Source organism: Pristiophorus japonicus, chromosome 2, assembly GCF_044704955.1.
Source record: "Pristiophorus japonicus isolate sPriJap1 chromosome 2, sPriJap1.hap1, whole genome shotgun sequence".
In the NCBI taxonomy this organism is placed as follows: domain Eukaryota; kingdom Metazoa; phylum Chordata; class Chondrichthyes; family Pristiophoridae; genus Pristiophorus; species Pristiophorus japonicus.
The window spans coordinates 159,462,930-159,481,003 of NC_091978.1; the positions used below are offsets into that span (position 1 = coordinate 159,462,930).

Consider the following 18,074-nt stretch of genomic DNA (forward strand, 5'->3'; position numbering starts at 1 on the left):
AGCAACATGACTCGAGGTGCTCAGCGCCCTCCTGGATGCTCTTCCTTCACTTAGGGCGGTCTTGGGCCAGGGATTCCCAGGTGCCGGTGGGGATGTTGCACTTTATCAAGGAGGCTTTGAGGGTGTCCTTGAAACGTTTCCTCTGCCCACCTTGGGCTCACTTGTCGTGTAGGAGTTCGGAGTAGAGCGTTTCCTTTGGGAGTCTCCTATCAGGCATGCGGACGATGTGGCCCGTCCAACGGAGCTGGTCGAGCGTGGTCAGTGCTTCGATGCTGGTTTTATCAAAAACACTTTCCTCCCAAGTTGATTTGCAGGATCTTAGAGGCAGTGCTGGTAGTACTTCTCCAGCGCTTTGAAGTGTCTACTGTATATGGTCCACGTCTCTGAGCCATAGCGGAGGGCGGGTATCACTACTGCCTCTGGACCATAAGCTTGGTACCAGATTTGAAGTCCTAGTCTTCAAACACTCTCTTTCTCAGGAAGACCAGGACTTCACATCATATACACAAAACATGTAAAAGAGCTGGCTAATATTGGCCCCAGAGCATATATTCTAAGAAAATGGATTATAATTGGAAAAAGATTGTTTATAATAAACAAAATTACTGATATTATATTTCACCATAGCTTTTTATAATGATCAAAAATTAAGACATAAAGCTTCTTCAACTACATACAAATGGCAGTGTCAAATTATATAAATCATTGCATGATTTAAGAGTTTATAAAAACCAGTGCCGTCACAGTATTTTAAAAAGCCATATGCACAACTATCAGTAAAACTATCTTAAGAGTTACATCCCAGATCTTAATTTCTGCACTGGTATGAAGCAGCCCATTTTAATTGTGCACCATTATTTGAAGATTGAATATTTACATTTCACATCAGTTCCTGGTGTGATCCCTGAAACAAATGCCTCAAACTGAAATTACAATCTACTTCTTATAAGTCAAAGTTGATTAATTCAAGTTATCTGATCTTTCAGCACTTTGTTATTTACATTGCTTCATTCAGGTTATTGGATAATCCACTTTTTAGCGTAAAAATGGTTTTGAATTATTAGATAGAATGTATAAGCAATAAGTGAACACCATACAGATAAGAATTCTGTCTATTTTTACAGCAGTTTGAAGATCTTGTAATTTTTTGATTATGTAGATGGTATACAAGCATTTCTGCAGATCTCAAAAGATTAAAGAGACCATCATTTCTTGGAAAGCTATACATCTTCTTCTAGTTATCTACTTAGATCAGAACACTCTTTAAAACCAACAGTTCTTTGGTTAAAGAATAAATGTATTTCATCATCATAAATAGCAGGTGGGCTGTCCATATTCTCCAGCAATATATGGTGGTCATCATGGCCAAATCTATTTGTTTCTGCTTTCTCGTTTTTCTTAACATCTTTCATTAACTGTTCCCAAGTGAATTGAATATCCTTAAAAGCATGAAGTAAAAAGATGCCCAAGATTATGGTACAGAATCCACTGATAATCCCAATGACATCCTTAATATCCACATTGTTCCATTCTTTGAAAAAGATAACAGAGAACGTTATGACAACAGTAGTGAAGAATATATAGTAAATAGGGGTCACTACAGAGGTGTTGAAGATATCAAGAGCTTTATTTAAATAGCTGATTTGAATACTGATAGAAACGATCAAAGTGGCAAGTAGAATCCAACTAAAAGATTTGCTGACTACTGGTTTGTTTTCAATCAGCTCTTTTATAGCAATACCTAGTCCCTTTACAGAAGATACAGAAAAGGCTCCAATCAGTGAACAAATGGAGATATAGACCAGTATATTGTTTGGCCCCGCTTTGGGGGCAACAAAAAAAATCAGCACCAGGCAGACTATGATTGTTACACTGGCAAATATGATGAACCCTGAAAGAAAGAAGACAAAATGTAAATCAAAATTACAAACAAAAATAATTTCTGCATAAATGATACTTTAAGTTTGTTACAAGTTTTGAGTCTGCTTTAGAAATTCTCTTGGATATAGTGGAGCTTGCCACTCACACAAGTAGTCCAAGCATCTTACATTCAGCAGTGTGTCCACACTAGCCAATAGCTTATTATACATAGTGTAACCCCAGGACTGTAATAGGCCCCTTGTGATCAAAAGTGACCATCATGTCCTTCAGTTTCTCTTGTGCACTCCAACGATTCCAAAGCTGATGGAAACAGTTAGTTAGACAATGCTAGATGTGAATTGTTAAGCAGCTTTCATCATCATCATCATCATCATAGGCAATCCCTCAGAATTAAGGAAGACTTGCTTCCACTCTAAAAGTGAGTTCTCAGGTTGCTGTACAGTCCAATGCGGGAATTACAGTCTCTGTCACAGTGGAACAGACAGTGGCTGAAGGAAAGGGCGGGTGGGTAGCTTGGTTTGCCGCATGCTCCTTCCGCTGTCTATGTTTGATTTCTGCATGCTCCTGGTGACAAGACTCGAGGTGCTCAGCGCCCTCCCGGATGCTCTTCCTCCACTTTGGGTGGTCTTGGGCCAGGGATTCCCAGGTGCCAGTGGAGATGTTGCACTTTATCAAAGAGGCTTTGAGGGTGTCCTTGAAATGTTTCCTCTGCCCACCTGGGGCTCGCTTGCAGTGTGAGAGTCCAGGCCAACATCCCCAGCATTGAAGCACTGACGACACTCGATCAGTTCTGCTGGGCAGGCCATATAGTTCGCATGCCAGACACGAGACTCCCAAAGCAAGCGCTCTACTTGGAACTCCTTCACGGCAAACGAGCCAAATGTGGGCAGCGGAAACGTTACAAGGACACCCTCAAAGCCTCCCTGATAAAGTGCAACATCCCCACTGGCACCTGGGAGTCCCTTTCCAAAGACTGCTCTAAGTGGAGGAAGTGCATCCAGGAGGGCGCTGAGCTCCTTGAGTCTAGTCGCCGAGAGCATGCAGAAATCAAGCGCAGGCAGCGGAAAGAGCGTGCGGCAAACCAGTCCCACCCATCCCTTCCCTCAACGACTATTTATCCCACCTGTGACAGAGACTGTGCTTCTCGTATTGGACTGTACAGCCACCTAAGAACTTACGTTAAGAGTGGAAGCAAGTCTTCCTCGATTTCGAGGGACTACCTATGATGATGATGATGGTGAGTTCAGAGTAGAGCGCTTGCTTAGGGAGTTTTGTGTTAGACATGCGGACGATGTGGCCTGCCCAATGGAGCGGCTTTATTTCTCAGATGAATGTGGGACTCTCTCTCTCTCTCTCACACCTTTCATAATTTTAAAGACCTCTATTAGGTTACCCCTCAACCTTCTCTTTTCAAGAAAAATGAGACCCAGCCTGTTCATCCTTTCCAGATAGGTATAACCTCGCATTTCTGGTATCATCCTTTTAAATCTTCTTTGCATCTCTCCAGTGTTTCTATGTTATTTTTATAATATAGTGACCAGAATTGTACACAGTACTCCAGTGTGGTCTAACCAAGGTTTGATACAAGTTTAACACGACTTCTCTACTTTTCAATTCGATCCCTCTCGAAATATATCCTAGTGCTTGCTTTGCTTTTTTTTTAATCAAAAAATGGCCTTATTAACATGCGTCACTACATTTAGTGATTTCAGGATTTGTACCCTCGAGATCCCTTTGCTCTTCTACCCCATTTAGATTCTTATTTTCTAAGTGATGGGTGACCTCCCTATTATTCTTCTATGTCCTCTTGGGATTTGTTGCCGTCCTCAGTATTGACTATCACCCCCGCTGCCCCCCCCTGCCAATTTGGTGTCATCTGCAAATTTAGAAATTGTGTCTTTGATTCCAAAGTCTAAATCGTTAATATAAATTGTGAACAAAGTTGGTCCAAGCACTGATCCTTATGGAACACTACTACCCACCTTCTGCCACTCTGAATAGCTACCCTTTACTCTACTCTCTGGTTTCTGTTTTGAAACCAGCTAGCTATCCATTCTACTGCTTGTTCCCTGACTCCGCATTCTCATATCTTATTCATCAGTCTATTATGTGGTACCTTATCGAAGGCCTTTTCAAAATCCAGATAAATTACATCTAGGCGGCCATTCGCCCCTTCGAGTCTGCACCACTATTCAATAAGTTCATGGCTGATCATTCATCTCAGCAACCCTTTCCTGCTTTCCCTCCATACCTCTTGATCCCTTTAGCCATAAGGGCCAGATCTAACTCCCTCTTGAATATATCTAATGAACTGGCATCAACAACTCTCTGTGGTAGAGAATTCCACAGGTTCACAACTCTGAGTGAAAGTTTCTCCTCATCTGGGTCCTAAATAGCTTATCCCTTATCCTTAGACTGTGACCCCTGGTTCTGGACTTCCCCAACATCGGAAACATTCTTCCTACATCTAACCTGTCCAGTCACCTCAGAATTTTATATGTTTCTATGAGACCCCCTCTCAGTCTTCTAAACTCCAGTGAATATAGGCGCAGCCGATCCAGTCTCTCCTCATAGGTCAGTCCTGCCATCCCTGGAATCAGTTTGGTGAACCTTCGCTGCACTCCCTCAATAGCAAGAACGTCCTTCTTCAGATTAGGAGACCAAAACTGAACACAATATTCCAGGTGAGGCCTCATCAAGGCCCTGTACAACTGCAGTAAGACCTCAATGCTCCTAAACTCAAATCCCCTAGCTGTGAAGGCCAACATGCCATTTGCCTTCATCACTGCCTGCTGTACCTGCATGCCAACTTTCAATGACTGATGTACCATGACACCTAGGTATCGTTGTACTTCCCCTTTTCCTAATCTGCCGCCATTCAGATAATATTCTGCCTTTGTTTTTTTGCCACCAAAGTGAATAACCTCACATTTATCCAGATTATACTGCATCTGCCATGCATTTGCCCACTCACCTAACCTGTCCAAGTCACCCTGCAGCCTCTTGGCATCCTCCTCATAGCTCACACTGCCACCAAATTTAGTGTCATCTACAAACTTGGAGATATTACACTCAATTCCTTCATCTAAATCGTTAATGTATATTGTAAATAGCTGGGGTCCCAGCACTGAGCCCTGCGGCACCCCACTAGTCACTGCCTGCCATTCTGAAAAGGACCCGTTTATCCCGACTCTCTGCTTCCTGTCTGCCAACGAGTTCTCTATCCACGTCAACACATTAACCCCCAATACCATGTGCTTTAATTTTTCACAACAATCCCTTGTGTGGGACCTTGTCAAAAGCTTTTTGAAAGTCCAAATACACCACATCCACTGGTTCTCCCTTATCCACTCTACCAGTTATATCCTCAAATAATTCGAGAAGATTTGTCAAGCATGATTTCCCTTTCATAAATCCATGCTGACTTGGACCAATCCCGTCACTACTTTCCAAATGTGGTGCTGTTTCATCTTTAATAATTGATTCCAACATTTTCCCCACTACTGATGTCAGGCTAACTGGTCTATAATTACCCATTTTCTCCCTCCCTCCCTTTTTAAAAAGTGGTGTTACATTAGCTACCCTCCAGTCCATAGGAACTGATCCAGAGTCGATAGACTGTTGGAAAATGATCACCAATGCATCCACTATTTCTAAGGCCACTTCTTTAAGTACTCTGGGATGCAGACTAGCAGGCCCAGGGGATTTATCGGCCTTCAATCCCATCAAATTCTCTAACACAATTTCCTGACTAATAAGGATTTCCTTCAGTTCCTCCTTCTCGCTGGATCCTCTGACTCCTAGTATTTCCGAAAGGTTATTCATGTCTTTCTTCGTGAAGCCAGAACCAAAGTATTTGTTCAACTGACCTGCCATTTCTCTGTTCCCCATTATAAATTCACCTGATTCAGACTGCATGGGACCTACATTTGTCTTCACTAATGTCTTTCTCTTCACATACCTATAGAAGCTTTTGCAGTCAGTTTTTATGTTCCCAGCAAACTTCCTTTCATACTCTATTCCCCCCCTCCTAATTCAACCCTTTGTCCTCCTCTGCTGGATGCTAAATTTCTCTGTCCCCAGGTTTGCTGCTTTTTCTGGCCAATTTACATGCCTCTTCCTTGGATTTAACGCTATCCCTAATTTCCCTTGTTAGCCACGGTTGAGTCACCTTCCCCATTTTATTTTTACTCCAGAAAGGGATGTACAATTGTTGAAGCCACCGTCAACTCTTTAAGTATCATTCGCCAGTCTATTCTAGCCAATTCACGTCTCATACCATCGAATTTACCTTTCCTTAAGTTCAGGACCCCAGTCTCTGAATTAACTGTGTCACTCTCCATCTTAATAAAGAGTTCTACCATATTATGGTCCCTCTTTCCCAAGGGGCCTCACACAACAACATTGCTAATTAGTCCTTTCTCATTACACATCACCCAGTCTAGGATGGCCAGCCCTCTAGTTGGTTCCTCGACATATTGGTCTAGAAAACCATCCCTAATACACTCCAGGAAGTCCTCCTCCACTGTATTGCTACAAGTTTGGTTAGCCCAATCTATATATAGATTAAAGTCGCCCATGATATCTGCTGTACCTTTATTGCATGCATCCCTAATTTCTTGTTTGATGCTGTCCCCAACCTCACTACTATTGTTTGGAGATCTGTACACAACTCCCACGAGCGTTTTCTGCCCATTGGTATTCTGCAGCTCTATCCATACAAATTCCACATCATCCAAGCTAATGTCTTTCCTTACTATTGCGTTAATTTCCTCTTTAACCAGCAACGCTACCCCACCTCCTTTTCCTTTCTGTCTATCCTTCCTGAATGTTGAATACTCCTGGATGTTGAGTTCCCAGTCTTGGTCACTCTGGAGCCATGTCTCCATAATCCCAATTATATCATATTCGTTAATAGCTGCCTGCGCAGTTAATTCATCCACCTTATTATGAATACTCCTCATATTGAGGCACAGAGCCTTCAGGCTTGTCTTTTTAACACACTTCGTCCCTTTAGAATTTTGCTGTAATGTGGCCCTTTGATTTTTGCCTTGGGGTTCTCTGCCCTCCACTTTTACTTTTCTTCTTTCTATCTGTTGCTTCTGTCCCCATTTTACTTCCCTCTCTCTCCCTGTATAGGTTCCCATCCCCCTTCCATATTAGTTTAACCCCTCCCCAGCAGAACTAGCAAACACTCCTCCTAGGACATTGGTTCTGGTCCTGCCCAGGTGCAGACCATCCAGTTTGTACTGGTCCCACCTCCTCCAGAACCGGTTCCAATGTCCCAGGAATTTGAATCCCTCCCTTCTGCACCACTCCTTAAGCCATGTATTCATCTTAGCTATCCTGCTATTTCTACTCTGGCTAGCACGTGGCACTGGCAGCAATCCTGAGATTACTACCTTTGAGGTCCTGCTTTTTAATTTACCTCCTAGCTCCCCAAATTCAGCTTGTAGGAACTCATCCTGTTTTTTACCTATATTATTGGTACCTATATGCACCATGACAACTGGCTGTTCACCCTCCCCCTCCAAAATATCCTGCAGCCACTCCGAGACATCCTTGACCCTTGCACCAGGGAGGCAACATACCATCCTGGAGTCTCAGTTGCAACCGCAGAAACGCCTATCTATTCCCCTTACAATAGAATCCTCTACCACTATAGCTTTCCAACTCTTTTTCCTGCCCTCCTGTGCAGCAGAGGCATCCATGGTGTCATGAACTTGGCTGCTGCTGCCCTCCCCTGATTAGTCATCCCCCCCCCCTCCCAACAGTACCCAAAATAGTGTATCTGTTTTGCAGGGGGATGACCACAGGGGATTCCTGCACTACCTTCCTTCCACTGCTCTTCCTGCTGGTCACCCATTCCCTCTCTGCTGACCATTCATTATTATATTTTTGGTTTCTAGATGTTCTTTTATTTTTTTCCTTCATTAGGGATTCCATTATTTTTCCTACCATCGATGTTAAGCTGACTGGTCTATAGTTCCCTGGACATGTTCTATCCCCTTAAATAAACATATAACGTTAGCTATCTATCAGTCATCTGGCACTACACCTTTCTCTAACGAATTATTAAATATATGTGTAATAGTGCCTCTGCTATCTCGTTCCTCGATTCTTTTAAAATGCATGGTTGTAATCCATCTGATCTGTCATCATGGTAAATACTGAAGCAAAATATTTATTCATTATTTAGTATTTCTGGCATTTTGCTATCGCTGCCTGTGATTTTATTTGGACCATCCCCTAGTGGCCCTATTCCAGTCCTGACTTTCCTTTTTTTAAATTTATGTTCCTGTAGAATATTTTGCTATTTATTTTATGTTCTTTGATAATTTAATTGCATAGATCCTCTTTGTCTTCCCAATTGTTTCTATTGACTTCTCTCCTAATCTCTTCATATTTTTCCCTGTCATGCTCTTCCCTGCTGTCCATGTACTTAATGTATGCCTCTTTCCTTGCCCTCAATTTTCCCCAATGTCTTTATTCATCCATGATGTCTTATTGGTGTTTAGCATGTTTTGTTTTTTAGCAGAATTTATTTTTCCTGGACTCTGTTGAACACTGTTTTAAATGTTTCCCATTACTGTTCCATGTCATTGTTTTCCAAGTTCTATTCTCAGCCTCTCAAAATCAACTTTTCTCCAATCTAATACCCTGGTCTTCGTCATATTAAGAAGGACATAAGTTATTATCTTTAAAAAGTATATCATATTATGCCAACAGTTAAACAGATCTCATTCCCAAACTTTTTCCATGAAGAAAAAAAAAGATAAAAAGTCCCAGAACATGACAGACTGAGGTTGAACTGAATATTCCACAGAATAGCAACTGAAATCCAATGTTTCAAAATATTTTGCTGAAAAATGCATTAGAGAACCAGGGAAATTCAGCACAAAAGCTTTCATTTTTCACATCTCTCTCTAAAAACAGAATTGATGCTTCATGAAAGGGAATTTAATTTTAACGTAACTTGTCGTACAGGAAACCCATGGGATCGATGGAACTTCAATGGAAAGTAAAATTGGGCGAGATGCAAAAGCACTGTCGCACCAGATTCCAATGGGCAGGTTAGTTTAAAATTTGCCCTTTAGTATGCATATTTTTGTAATCTCTGGAACTGTACTGTGTGGGTCACTACACAGGTCAATAAAATGGGGAGCTGGGCTTGTTGGATGCCACAAGCCCAGTTCATGTATTTAAATTAAATAAGCTTCCTGTGTCACTGTTGCTTTAAGCAGGAAACAGGAGAGGAAAGAAGATGAGAATCTTGAGCATTAAACCCTAAAAGGACTGTTGAATAAAATTAACAAGGTATGCAGCCACTTAAGGGAAAGTGGTTGTATATGGGGCAAGAATTTTTCTTTCTACAAAAGCTGGGATGGGGCGCGATGGAGAAAAGGGGCAGAAAACCCAATATAGAGACATGAAATGTGGGCAAATGACAGAGCAGTGCTGCTCCTGACCTCAGTTGATGGTTAGTTATGCAGACGTGGTTGTTGATAAGAAGGTTGTTCTCAAGGGCAACTAGGGATGGACAATACATGTGGATGTCACCCATATCTCCAGAATTATTATTTATTTATGTATTTAGTTATATATTTATTTATGTATTTATTTATGTATTTATTTATGTATTTATTTATGTATTTATTTAAACAGCTGAGCACCGTACCCGACAGCAGGCTCAATGACAGCAACAGTCCCGGATTTGGGAACAGATTACACACACACACAAAGTTCCAAAACAACAGATTTTAGAAGCATGAAAAAAAATCTGTACTAAAATTTATATACAGAAAAAAAGGAAGTCCGCCAAATTGAAGAGCTCTTTTACACACAGCACTTCCATTTCTCCTATTACAATTGAATGCAAAATACCATAAAATCCCAACACAAAAACTATAAAATTGTGCCTGATCTTCAAATATTTTTGCAGTGCCTATTGGAAAGGAACAGATTTGAAGTGTCCAAGAGCCTTTTACCATTCCAGATTTTATTAAATTATTAGTGTACAAAAATACCTTATAATAGAACTAAATGTACCTGTATCTTTTAGCTTTTCTTCCATCTCATGCAAGGAATGGACTACTTCCTCCTCTGGAGCATGGATCACTATTACTGTTGACCCTACAATGCTCAGCATGCACCCTAACTTTCCATGAATATTCAGTCGCTCATTTAAGACATACGATGAGAGCACGGCACTGTTTGTGAATTATAAAAAAGAAAAGTTAGCAGGACAGTGCAGTTAAAAGGTCTAAACATTAAAAGATTAATTCTGTACCTTGTATATAAATTTGTGTGTTATGGATGCTAGTCCTGGGTAATGAAGCATTTTTCCATTTTGGTATCAAGAAGCAACACCTTTAGGTCAAGTATATCACTAACTCAACACGGTCCATTAATTTGCCTCCCTCCGCACTATGGTAACATTCGCATGTGATTCATGCAAATTTCTCGCCAATTTACTACCAATTAGTGCAGAACTAGAGGTAGCTTTATACATTAGACTCTCTGAACTGCAGTGGATTGGTTCACCTACCTGTAAAGCACCATGCTGTATAATGTGCTCCTAGATGAAGTGAACCACAGATTGTTTAAAGACAATAGTGTGTTTGGAAGGCTTCATGTGAGGTTATGGGATAAAAGAGGCATTAAATTGGCAACAAAATTTAAAGTCTAAAAGGCATTAGTTACAACATCCTTACTGTATGAGAGAGATAGTTGGACCACTTAAATGCGTCACATCAAAAATCTCAATCACTTCCATCTATGTTGCCTCCGAGAGAACATGAAATTTCAATTCAGAAGAAACTTCTTTCCCAGAGGGTGGTGCAAATGTGGAACTTGCTACCACAGGGAGTAGTTGAGACAAATAGTATCGATGCATTTAAGGAGAGGCTTGATCGGCATATGAGAGAGAAGGGAATAGAGGGTTATGCTGACGGAGTTAGATGAGGAAAGAAGCAGAGGCTCGAGTGGAGCATAAACACCAGCATGGGCTGGTTGGACCGAATGATCGGTTTCTGTACCATATGTAATCATTGTTGGCACAAGATTCAGGCTCCTTTGTAGAGGAGAGCCAGTATATTGATGTTAAAGGGTAGGGACAAGCAATTACAGGGAGGCTGGAAGGTTGGCATCAAGCAGGAAGATTCATCTACCTCTGGTCCCACAAAAACCATCTAAAACATTAAAAAAAAACATTGAAATAAAGGTTTCCTTGAGCAACCTTTAAGAAGGTCCCCTTAAGAACCACTAGTTTGGCTGCTTTATGTTCAATCTCACAGAGTGGGGCTTGCGCAGTGTATCGTATCATGAAATTGTATTGGGTCCTCTGTACATCCTATGACCCCGATCTTTATTAAAATTCAGTCACGGGATGTGGGCATCGCTAGCAAGACCAGCGTTTATTGCATATACCTAACTGGTGGTGAGCCACCTATTTGAAATAACTGAGTGGCTTGCTGAGCCATTTCAGAGGGTAGTTAAGAGTCAACCACATTGTTGTAGGTCTGGAGTCACATATAGGCCGGGCAAGGATGGCAGGTTTGCTTCCCTGAAGGATATTAGTGAACCATTTAGGTTTTACAAAAATCCAGTAGTTAGATGGTCTGATACTGCCTTTTTATTGGCCAGATACTGGCAGAGACTGGGCAATAACTGCTGCACTGGTCTCACTACTGCCCCATTCCTGCAGAAAAATGGGGCAGTACAGACACGAAAATTAGCCTCAATATATTTTAATGATTAATTTCTACTGAGAAATGGAATACAATACCACTGCTTTACATGTCATCAACAAGGCTCAGAACAGAAGGTTACTTTGCGTAATTTGATTGCCTGAAAATAAATCTTGTAAAAGCTACCACTCCCGCTTCCTCTTCTGAAGGCACGACCTCACACTGGGGTGTGGTTCCTCAGGTGTCAGCCACCCTTGCCCATAGCCACCCTCCTCAATGAGCCAAGATAGCCGAGTGCTGGCAGGCTATTCAACAAACATTAGAACCAGATTGTGGCCTCATGCTTTCTTTTTAAAAAGTACTCCTTTATTCCAATTGCAGCATTAAAAAAATAAATCATACCTTATAAGCACACTTAACGCACCTAATGGGGTAACCAGTGTGGCAGGTGCAAACGCATAGGCAGCAAAGTTAGCAGCTTCTCCAGTACCCACTGCAAAATCAAATATGATAGTAAGTGTAAGCTTAGAAAGGCTCATGGAATTATACACCCGAATGTTCATAAACTTTCATTTCCCTCTGTGCCCTATGCACTTTCCAGGACTGTTACAAACTTGAAATCATTCTACCTTCCCATCCCCTCATAAACGTACTACTGTTAGAGGAGCTACATAATGATCTTGCTGCCTGTAGTTCCCTAAAGCTGCATTAACAGTACAGAATTTAAAGTGCTAAGGGCTAGAAATTCGGTATCGCCCGCTTTGAGGCGGTGATGCAGCCGGGGCACTACCTTTAGCACCGGGCGATGTCTACCGCCTCAAAGTGGGATATTCAGTTGTATCACCCCAAGGAGATTTTTGCCGTGAGGATGCCGGCACCCTAGCGCCGAAAGATGAAGAAAAAAATCCTGTTGAAAAATCCAATAAACTTCACTCACACTTCCCTACTACTGCAACAAATAAATAAAAGTTGAAAAAGTGAAATTTCAGCACTTACCTTGCACTGCGGACGATAGGTATGTAAAAAGGAAAAGATTAGCAAAAGTAATTGTGGGTCCCCTGCAGGCTGAGACAGGAGAAATTATAATGGGGAATAAAAAATGGCTGAGAAATTAAACAAATACTATGGGCCCAAGTTTCCACACGCGCCTAGAACGGCGCAGTCCCGACCTGGACGCCCGTTTTTCGCGCCACAAAGTGCGCCTAAAAAAATCCTCGGTATTCTCCACCTACTTGCAGGTTCTCTGGCCCTCGGCGCAGCCAGCACGAGCTGTAGGGGGGCGGAGCCAGGTCCCTGCGCTGAAAACAGTGCCGGGACCTCTGCACATGCGCGCTACAGTGGGCACGCAAGTGCAGTAGCTCCAGGCGCCGAACTGTGTGGGAGGGGCCCGAAACACGCAGCCCCTAGCCCTGGCTGAATGGCCTCACTGGGGCTGCGTGAATAAGGCTCCTCCCATGGCCAGCTCCTGCTCCCCCCCCGACCAGACTCAACACCCGCTCCCCCCCCCACCCCCCCCCCGCCTCCGGACCAGACTCAACACCCGCTCCCCGCCCCCCCCCTGCCTCCGGACCAGACCCGACACCCGCTCCCCCGACTGGACCCAACCTGAGCCACGCTCCCGCCCTGAGCCCCCCCCCCCCCCCCCCCCACCTCTCTCGCTCTTGCTCTCTTCCCCCGACCCGACCCAATTAGGTGCTGGGGACTGGCCGGCAGCCTTCGGTCCCGAAAGGCCTGCCTGAAGCACTTTCACACAGGTAGGAAGATGATTTATTTAATCATTTCTTTGCTTATAAATGTTTATTCAGGTTGGATTTATTTGTATAATATTTGTATAAGTATAAATAAGGATTTATTATAGAATTTAATGACTTCCCTTCCCCCCACCTCGTTCTGGACACCTAATTTGTAACCTGCGCCTGATTTTTTTTAATGTGTAGAACAGGTTTTTTCAGTTCTACAAAAATCTTCACTTGCTCCATTCTACTTTAGTTTGGAGTAAGTTTGCACTGTGGAAACTTTCAAATCAGGCGTCAGTGGCCAGACACGTCCCCTTTTGAAGAAAAAATTCTGTTCCAAAGTAGAACTGCTCTACCTGACTAGAACTGCAGAAAGAAAAATGTGGAGAATTGCGATTTCTAAGATAGTCCGTTCTCCACCAGTTGCTCCTAACAATCAGGCGCAAATCATGTGGAAACTTGGGCCCTATGTGTCTGTCTGAAGACACGATGAAGACACGAAAAACCTCCTGGAAATAGGGAAGTATGAGAGGTTTAGCGAGAATGAGGAACTGAAAGAAATTTGTATCAATAAAAAAATACTGGAGATATTAATGGGACTGAAAGCCGATAAATAACCTGATGGCCTACATTCTAGGGTTTTGAAAGAGGTGGCTATAGAGATATTGGATGCATTGGTTGTTATCTTCCAAAATTCCATAGATTCTAGAACGGTTCCCACAGATTTGAAAGTAGCTAATATAAACCTTCTATTTAAGAAAGCAGGTAGAGAGAAAATGGGGAACTACAGACTAGTTAGCCTGACATCATTAGTAGGGAAAATACTAGAATCTATTATTAAGGATGTGGTAACAGGGCACTTAGAAAATAATAATAGGATTGGGTAGAGTCAACATGGATTTATGAAAGGGAAATCATTGTATGACAAATCTGTTCTTTTTTTTTTGAGTTTGTAATTAATAGAATAGATAAAGGGGGGACCCATGGATGTGGTGTATTTGGATTTTCAGAAGGCATTCAATAAGGTGCCACACAAGAGATTATTGAACAAAATTATGGCTTAGGGGATTGGGAGTGATATACCAGCATGGTTTGAGGATTGGTTAACGGACAGAAAACAGAGAGTAGGAATAAATGGGTCATTTTCAGATTGGCAGGCTGCAATGAGTGGGGTGCCGCAAGGATCAGTGCTTGGGCCCCAGCTGATCACAATCTATATCAATGATTTGGATGCGGGAACCAAATGTAATCTATCCATGTTTGCTGATGATACAAAGTTAAGTGGGACTGCAAGTTGTGAGGAGGATGCAAAGGGACTTCAAGGGGATATAGACAGGCTAAGTGAGTGGGCAAGAACATGGCAAATGGAATATAATGTGGAGAAATGTGGTTATCTACTTTGGTAGGAAAAATAGAAAAGCAGAGTATTTTTTTTTTTAAATGGTGAGAGATTGGGAAGTGTTGGAGTTCAGCAGGACATGGGTGTCCTTGTACACGAATCACTGAAAGTTAACATGCAGGTACAGCAAGCATTTAAGAAAGCAAATGGTATGTTGGCTTTATTACAAGAGGATTGGAGTAAGAGAGTAAAGACATCTTACTGCAATTATATAGGGCCCTGGTGAGATCACACCTGGAGTATTGTGTACAGTTTTGGCATTGAGAGAGTGCAATGAAGGCTCACCAGACTGATTCCTGGGATTGGGGAATTGTCCTATGAGGAGAGATTGAGTAGACTAGGCCTATATTCTCTATAGTTTAGAAGAATGAGAGGTGATCTCATTGAAACATTAAAACATTCTTACAGGGCTTGACAGGGTGGATGTAGGGAGGATGTTTCCTCGGGCTGAGGAATCTAGAATTAGGGGTCACAGTCTCAGAATAAGGAATCGGCCATTTAGAATGGAGATGAGGAGAAACTTCTTCACTCAGAGGGTGGTAAATCTCTGGAATTCTCTACCCTAGAGGGCTGTGGAAGCTCAGTCGTTGAGTATATTCAAGACAGAAATTGATAGCTTTTGGATATTAAGGGAATAAAGGGATTATAGGGATAATGCAGGAAAGTGTTGAGGTAGAAGATCAACCATGATCTCATTGAATGGCGGAGCAGGCTCGAGGGGTTGAATGGCCTACTCCTGCTCCTAATTCATATGTTCTTATATCGCCCCGGGATCGTCACTGGACCAACTGCTTTCCCCTGCCGGTCTCAGCGTCAGACACTACGGCAGACAATAGACTGAATTTTGCAAACACGTCATTATGGGGGGGGCGTTACACACTCGATGGTGACACTCACTGAATGGACGGCACTAGTGAGTGCAGTGCAAATTGTCAGCGCCACCGCTAAACCTTCACTGAAGTTCACGGCAGACACCGTCAGCGCGGCACTCCGGCAGGAGATGCTTAGAGCCCTGTTCTAACAGGTGGCACTAACCAACCAAATTTCTAGCCCTACAAGTTGGACAGTACTTATCCGGATTTAAATAGTCAATATTGAACAGAGACCCAATTCAGAAGGATTTAAAAAAAAAATCTGTTATTTGTGCTGTAGCGGTGTTCAACATCATGAAGGATTTTGATAGAGTAAGTAAGGAAAAATTGTATCCAGTGGCAGAAGGGCCAGTAACCAAAGGACACCAATTTAAGGTAATTGGCAAAAGAACCAGAGGCGATATGAGGAAAATAAAATTTACGCAGCGAGTTGTGATCTGGGATGCACTGCCTAAAAGGATGGTGGAAGCAGATTCAATAGTAAGTTTCAAAATGGAATTTGATAAATACTTGAAAGGGAGAAATTTACAGGGCTATGGGGAAAGAGCAGGGGAGTGGGACTAATTGGATAACTCTACCTAAAGAGCCGGAGAGGTACGATAGGCCGAATGGCATCCTTCTGTGCTTATATCATTCTATAACTGAATTAATTTATTCCTGGATCAATTCTGGAATAATTAATTTCTTGTAGTCTCCCTAGATATCTAATAACAGACTGAAATATATTTCAATGCAAGAAAAAAATTTCTCAATTCAGTTACTGCAGGGTTGTACGTACTTTAAAATAATTTAGTACGGCCTGAATTTTCCTCTGGTAAACCACTTGCTTTCAGGCAGTTCTAGTGAGATACAGCATGGAAAAAGGAATGGGGGGGGGGGGGTGGGGGAGACCCATCACCAAATTCCAGCTCCATTAACAGGGATGTTGGCCGCCTGCCCTCAGGGGCAGGGCTTGGGACATCAGCTGATCCCCTTGAAATAGTGCCAGCCTACAGCACACGCTTCAGCTGTGGGATAAACTAGACTTCCACAGAAGAAGGAAGAGGATTTAGTTTTGGCCACCTCTTCCTTGCCTATTCTTTCCCACTACTGACATTGCCACAAACCTCATGCTGAAAAGTTTTGAACACCTTTAGGTAGTTTCTGTCCCTTTGGAGGTGCTGCAGCAACAGGGTACTTCTCAGTTCTAGTCGTGAGGTCCCTCTGCAGAGCAGTGCTACTGCTATGAAATCACGCTGCATATAATTGACCACAACCCAGGAATATGGTAATCAGGGGTCTAGTGCCCACTTTAGAAGCCTTGGACACTTGAAAGTCGTTCAAATTGGTAGCCAGTACACTCCCGGAGGAGATCAGACGGTGAAATTGTGCGCGGAAATTGGTGCCTTAAACTCGAAAACAGGCACAACAGAGACTAATTCCCTCCCCGCCCCCAAATATTCTCTCATCTGCAGGATAAATGCTATGAATCACACTAGACAATAATAATTGGTCTCCCTCAACAGTCAATGCTGCTAATGTGATCGGTCCCTTAAATGATAGAATTAGCACATTAAATCAGATAGGTTTGCTCATGAAGTGAAGGAGACAGCCCTTCCCACAGTCCCTAAAACCCATACACCCATAGTAATTCTCCTGCAGACGGTCCTCCAGCTAGGTCCTAGATGACTAGGGAACAAATGGTGAATTGCTTTTATGAGGCCAGCAGTGACATGACATTGCTTGCTGAACATCCGCCAAGAAACTCCCGCTGCAGGACTGGTGAGCCATTTAAGCTCAGAAGGCTCAGATGATGCAATGAAAGATGCTGTGATTAACGGCTTTGTTATGGCCTGTTGCAAACACTAGCTGAATGTATTTCTGGAGGTGTAATTACATGACTCCCTGCCTCCAATTGCCCCGCCCCTACACTCGCTCTTTGTTCGCCCAACATGTCCATCCTCACGGTGCACTGCCTTTATTGGAAAGTGAAGAGACTCATTACCCAATTGGATGATTCTTGATTGTCAATCAAACAGCCTCCTCCCACCCCCATCTCCCAATATTTTTATAACTAATAAACACAAATGTTCCAAGAAATTAAAAAAAAAATGTTAATGCCCCTGTGATTTTTCTCCAGGGTTGCTTGAAGCAGTGCCCTGGAGATTAATCTTCAGTTGCTGAAGATTCTAGGCCAATTCTGGAGGGTTGGCAACCATTACCTGAGCAAAGAGTATTCCTTACATGGGTTTTTGCACTTTATAGTCATTTTTGCAATTGCTTTCAAGTTCTGCTATTGCTTTTCAAAAGCTTGCAGAAATTCAGTCACACTTCTGGCAAAAATATAATTCCCAACAAAGTCAGTAGCAGCAGTTGCAACTCACACAAGAATGACATCAGATGGAGCTATGACATTCTGCAAAGCAAAATACCAAAGATGTGAACTGAACAGCCGCATCTGGTCTTTGATAAGAAGCAGTATTCGTGTGTGAAAGGGACCGTGGTTTGCTTTAGTGAC

General features: G+C 42.6%; 1 protein-coding gene across 1 annotated transcript in view; it reads right to left on the reverse strand.

The window, feature by feature from the left end:
• Positions 1 to 1,238: 1,238 nt before the first annotated feature.
• The window catches only part of LOC139229015 (magnesium transporter NIPA2-like), a 35,374-nt gene continuing 18,538 nt past the window's right edge, over positions 1,239 to 18,074 (reverse strand). The window contains exons 4-6 of the mRNA XM_070860682.1: positions 11,973 to 12,063; positions 9,931 to 10,091; positions 1,239 to 1,891 (exon numbers count right to left, since the gene is read on the reverse strand). Coding sequence (XP_070716783.1) covers positions 1,239 to 1,891; positions 9,931 to 10,091; positions 11,973 to 12,063 — 905 coding nt within the window. The remainder of the gene's footprint in view (positions 1,892 to 9,930; positions 10,092 to 11,972; positions 12,064 to 18,074) is intronic.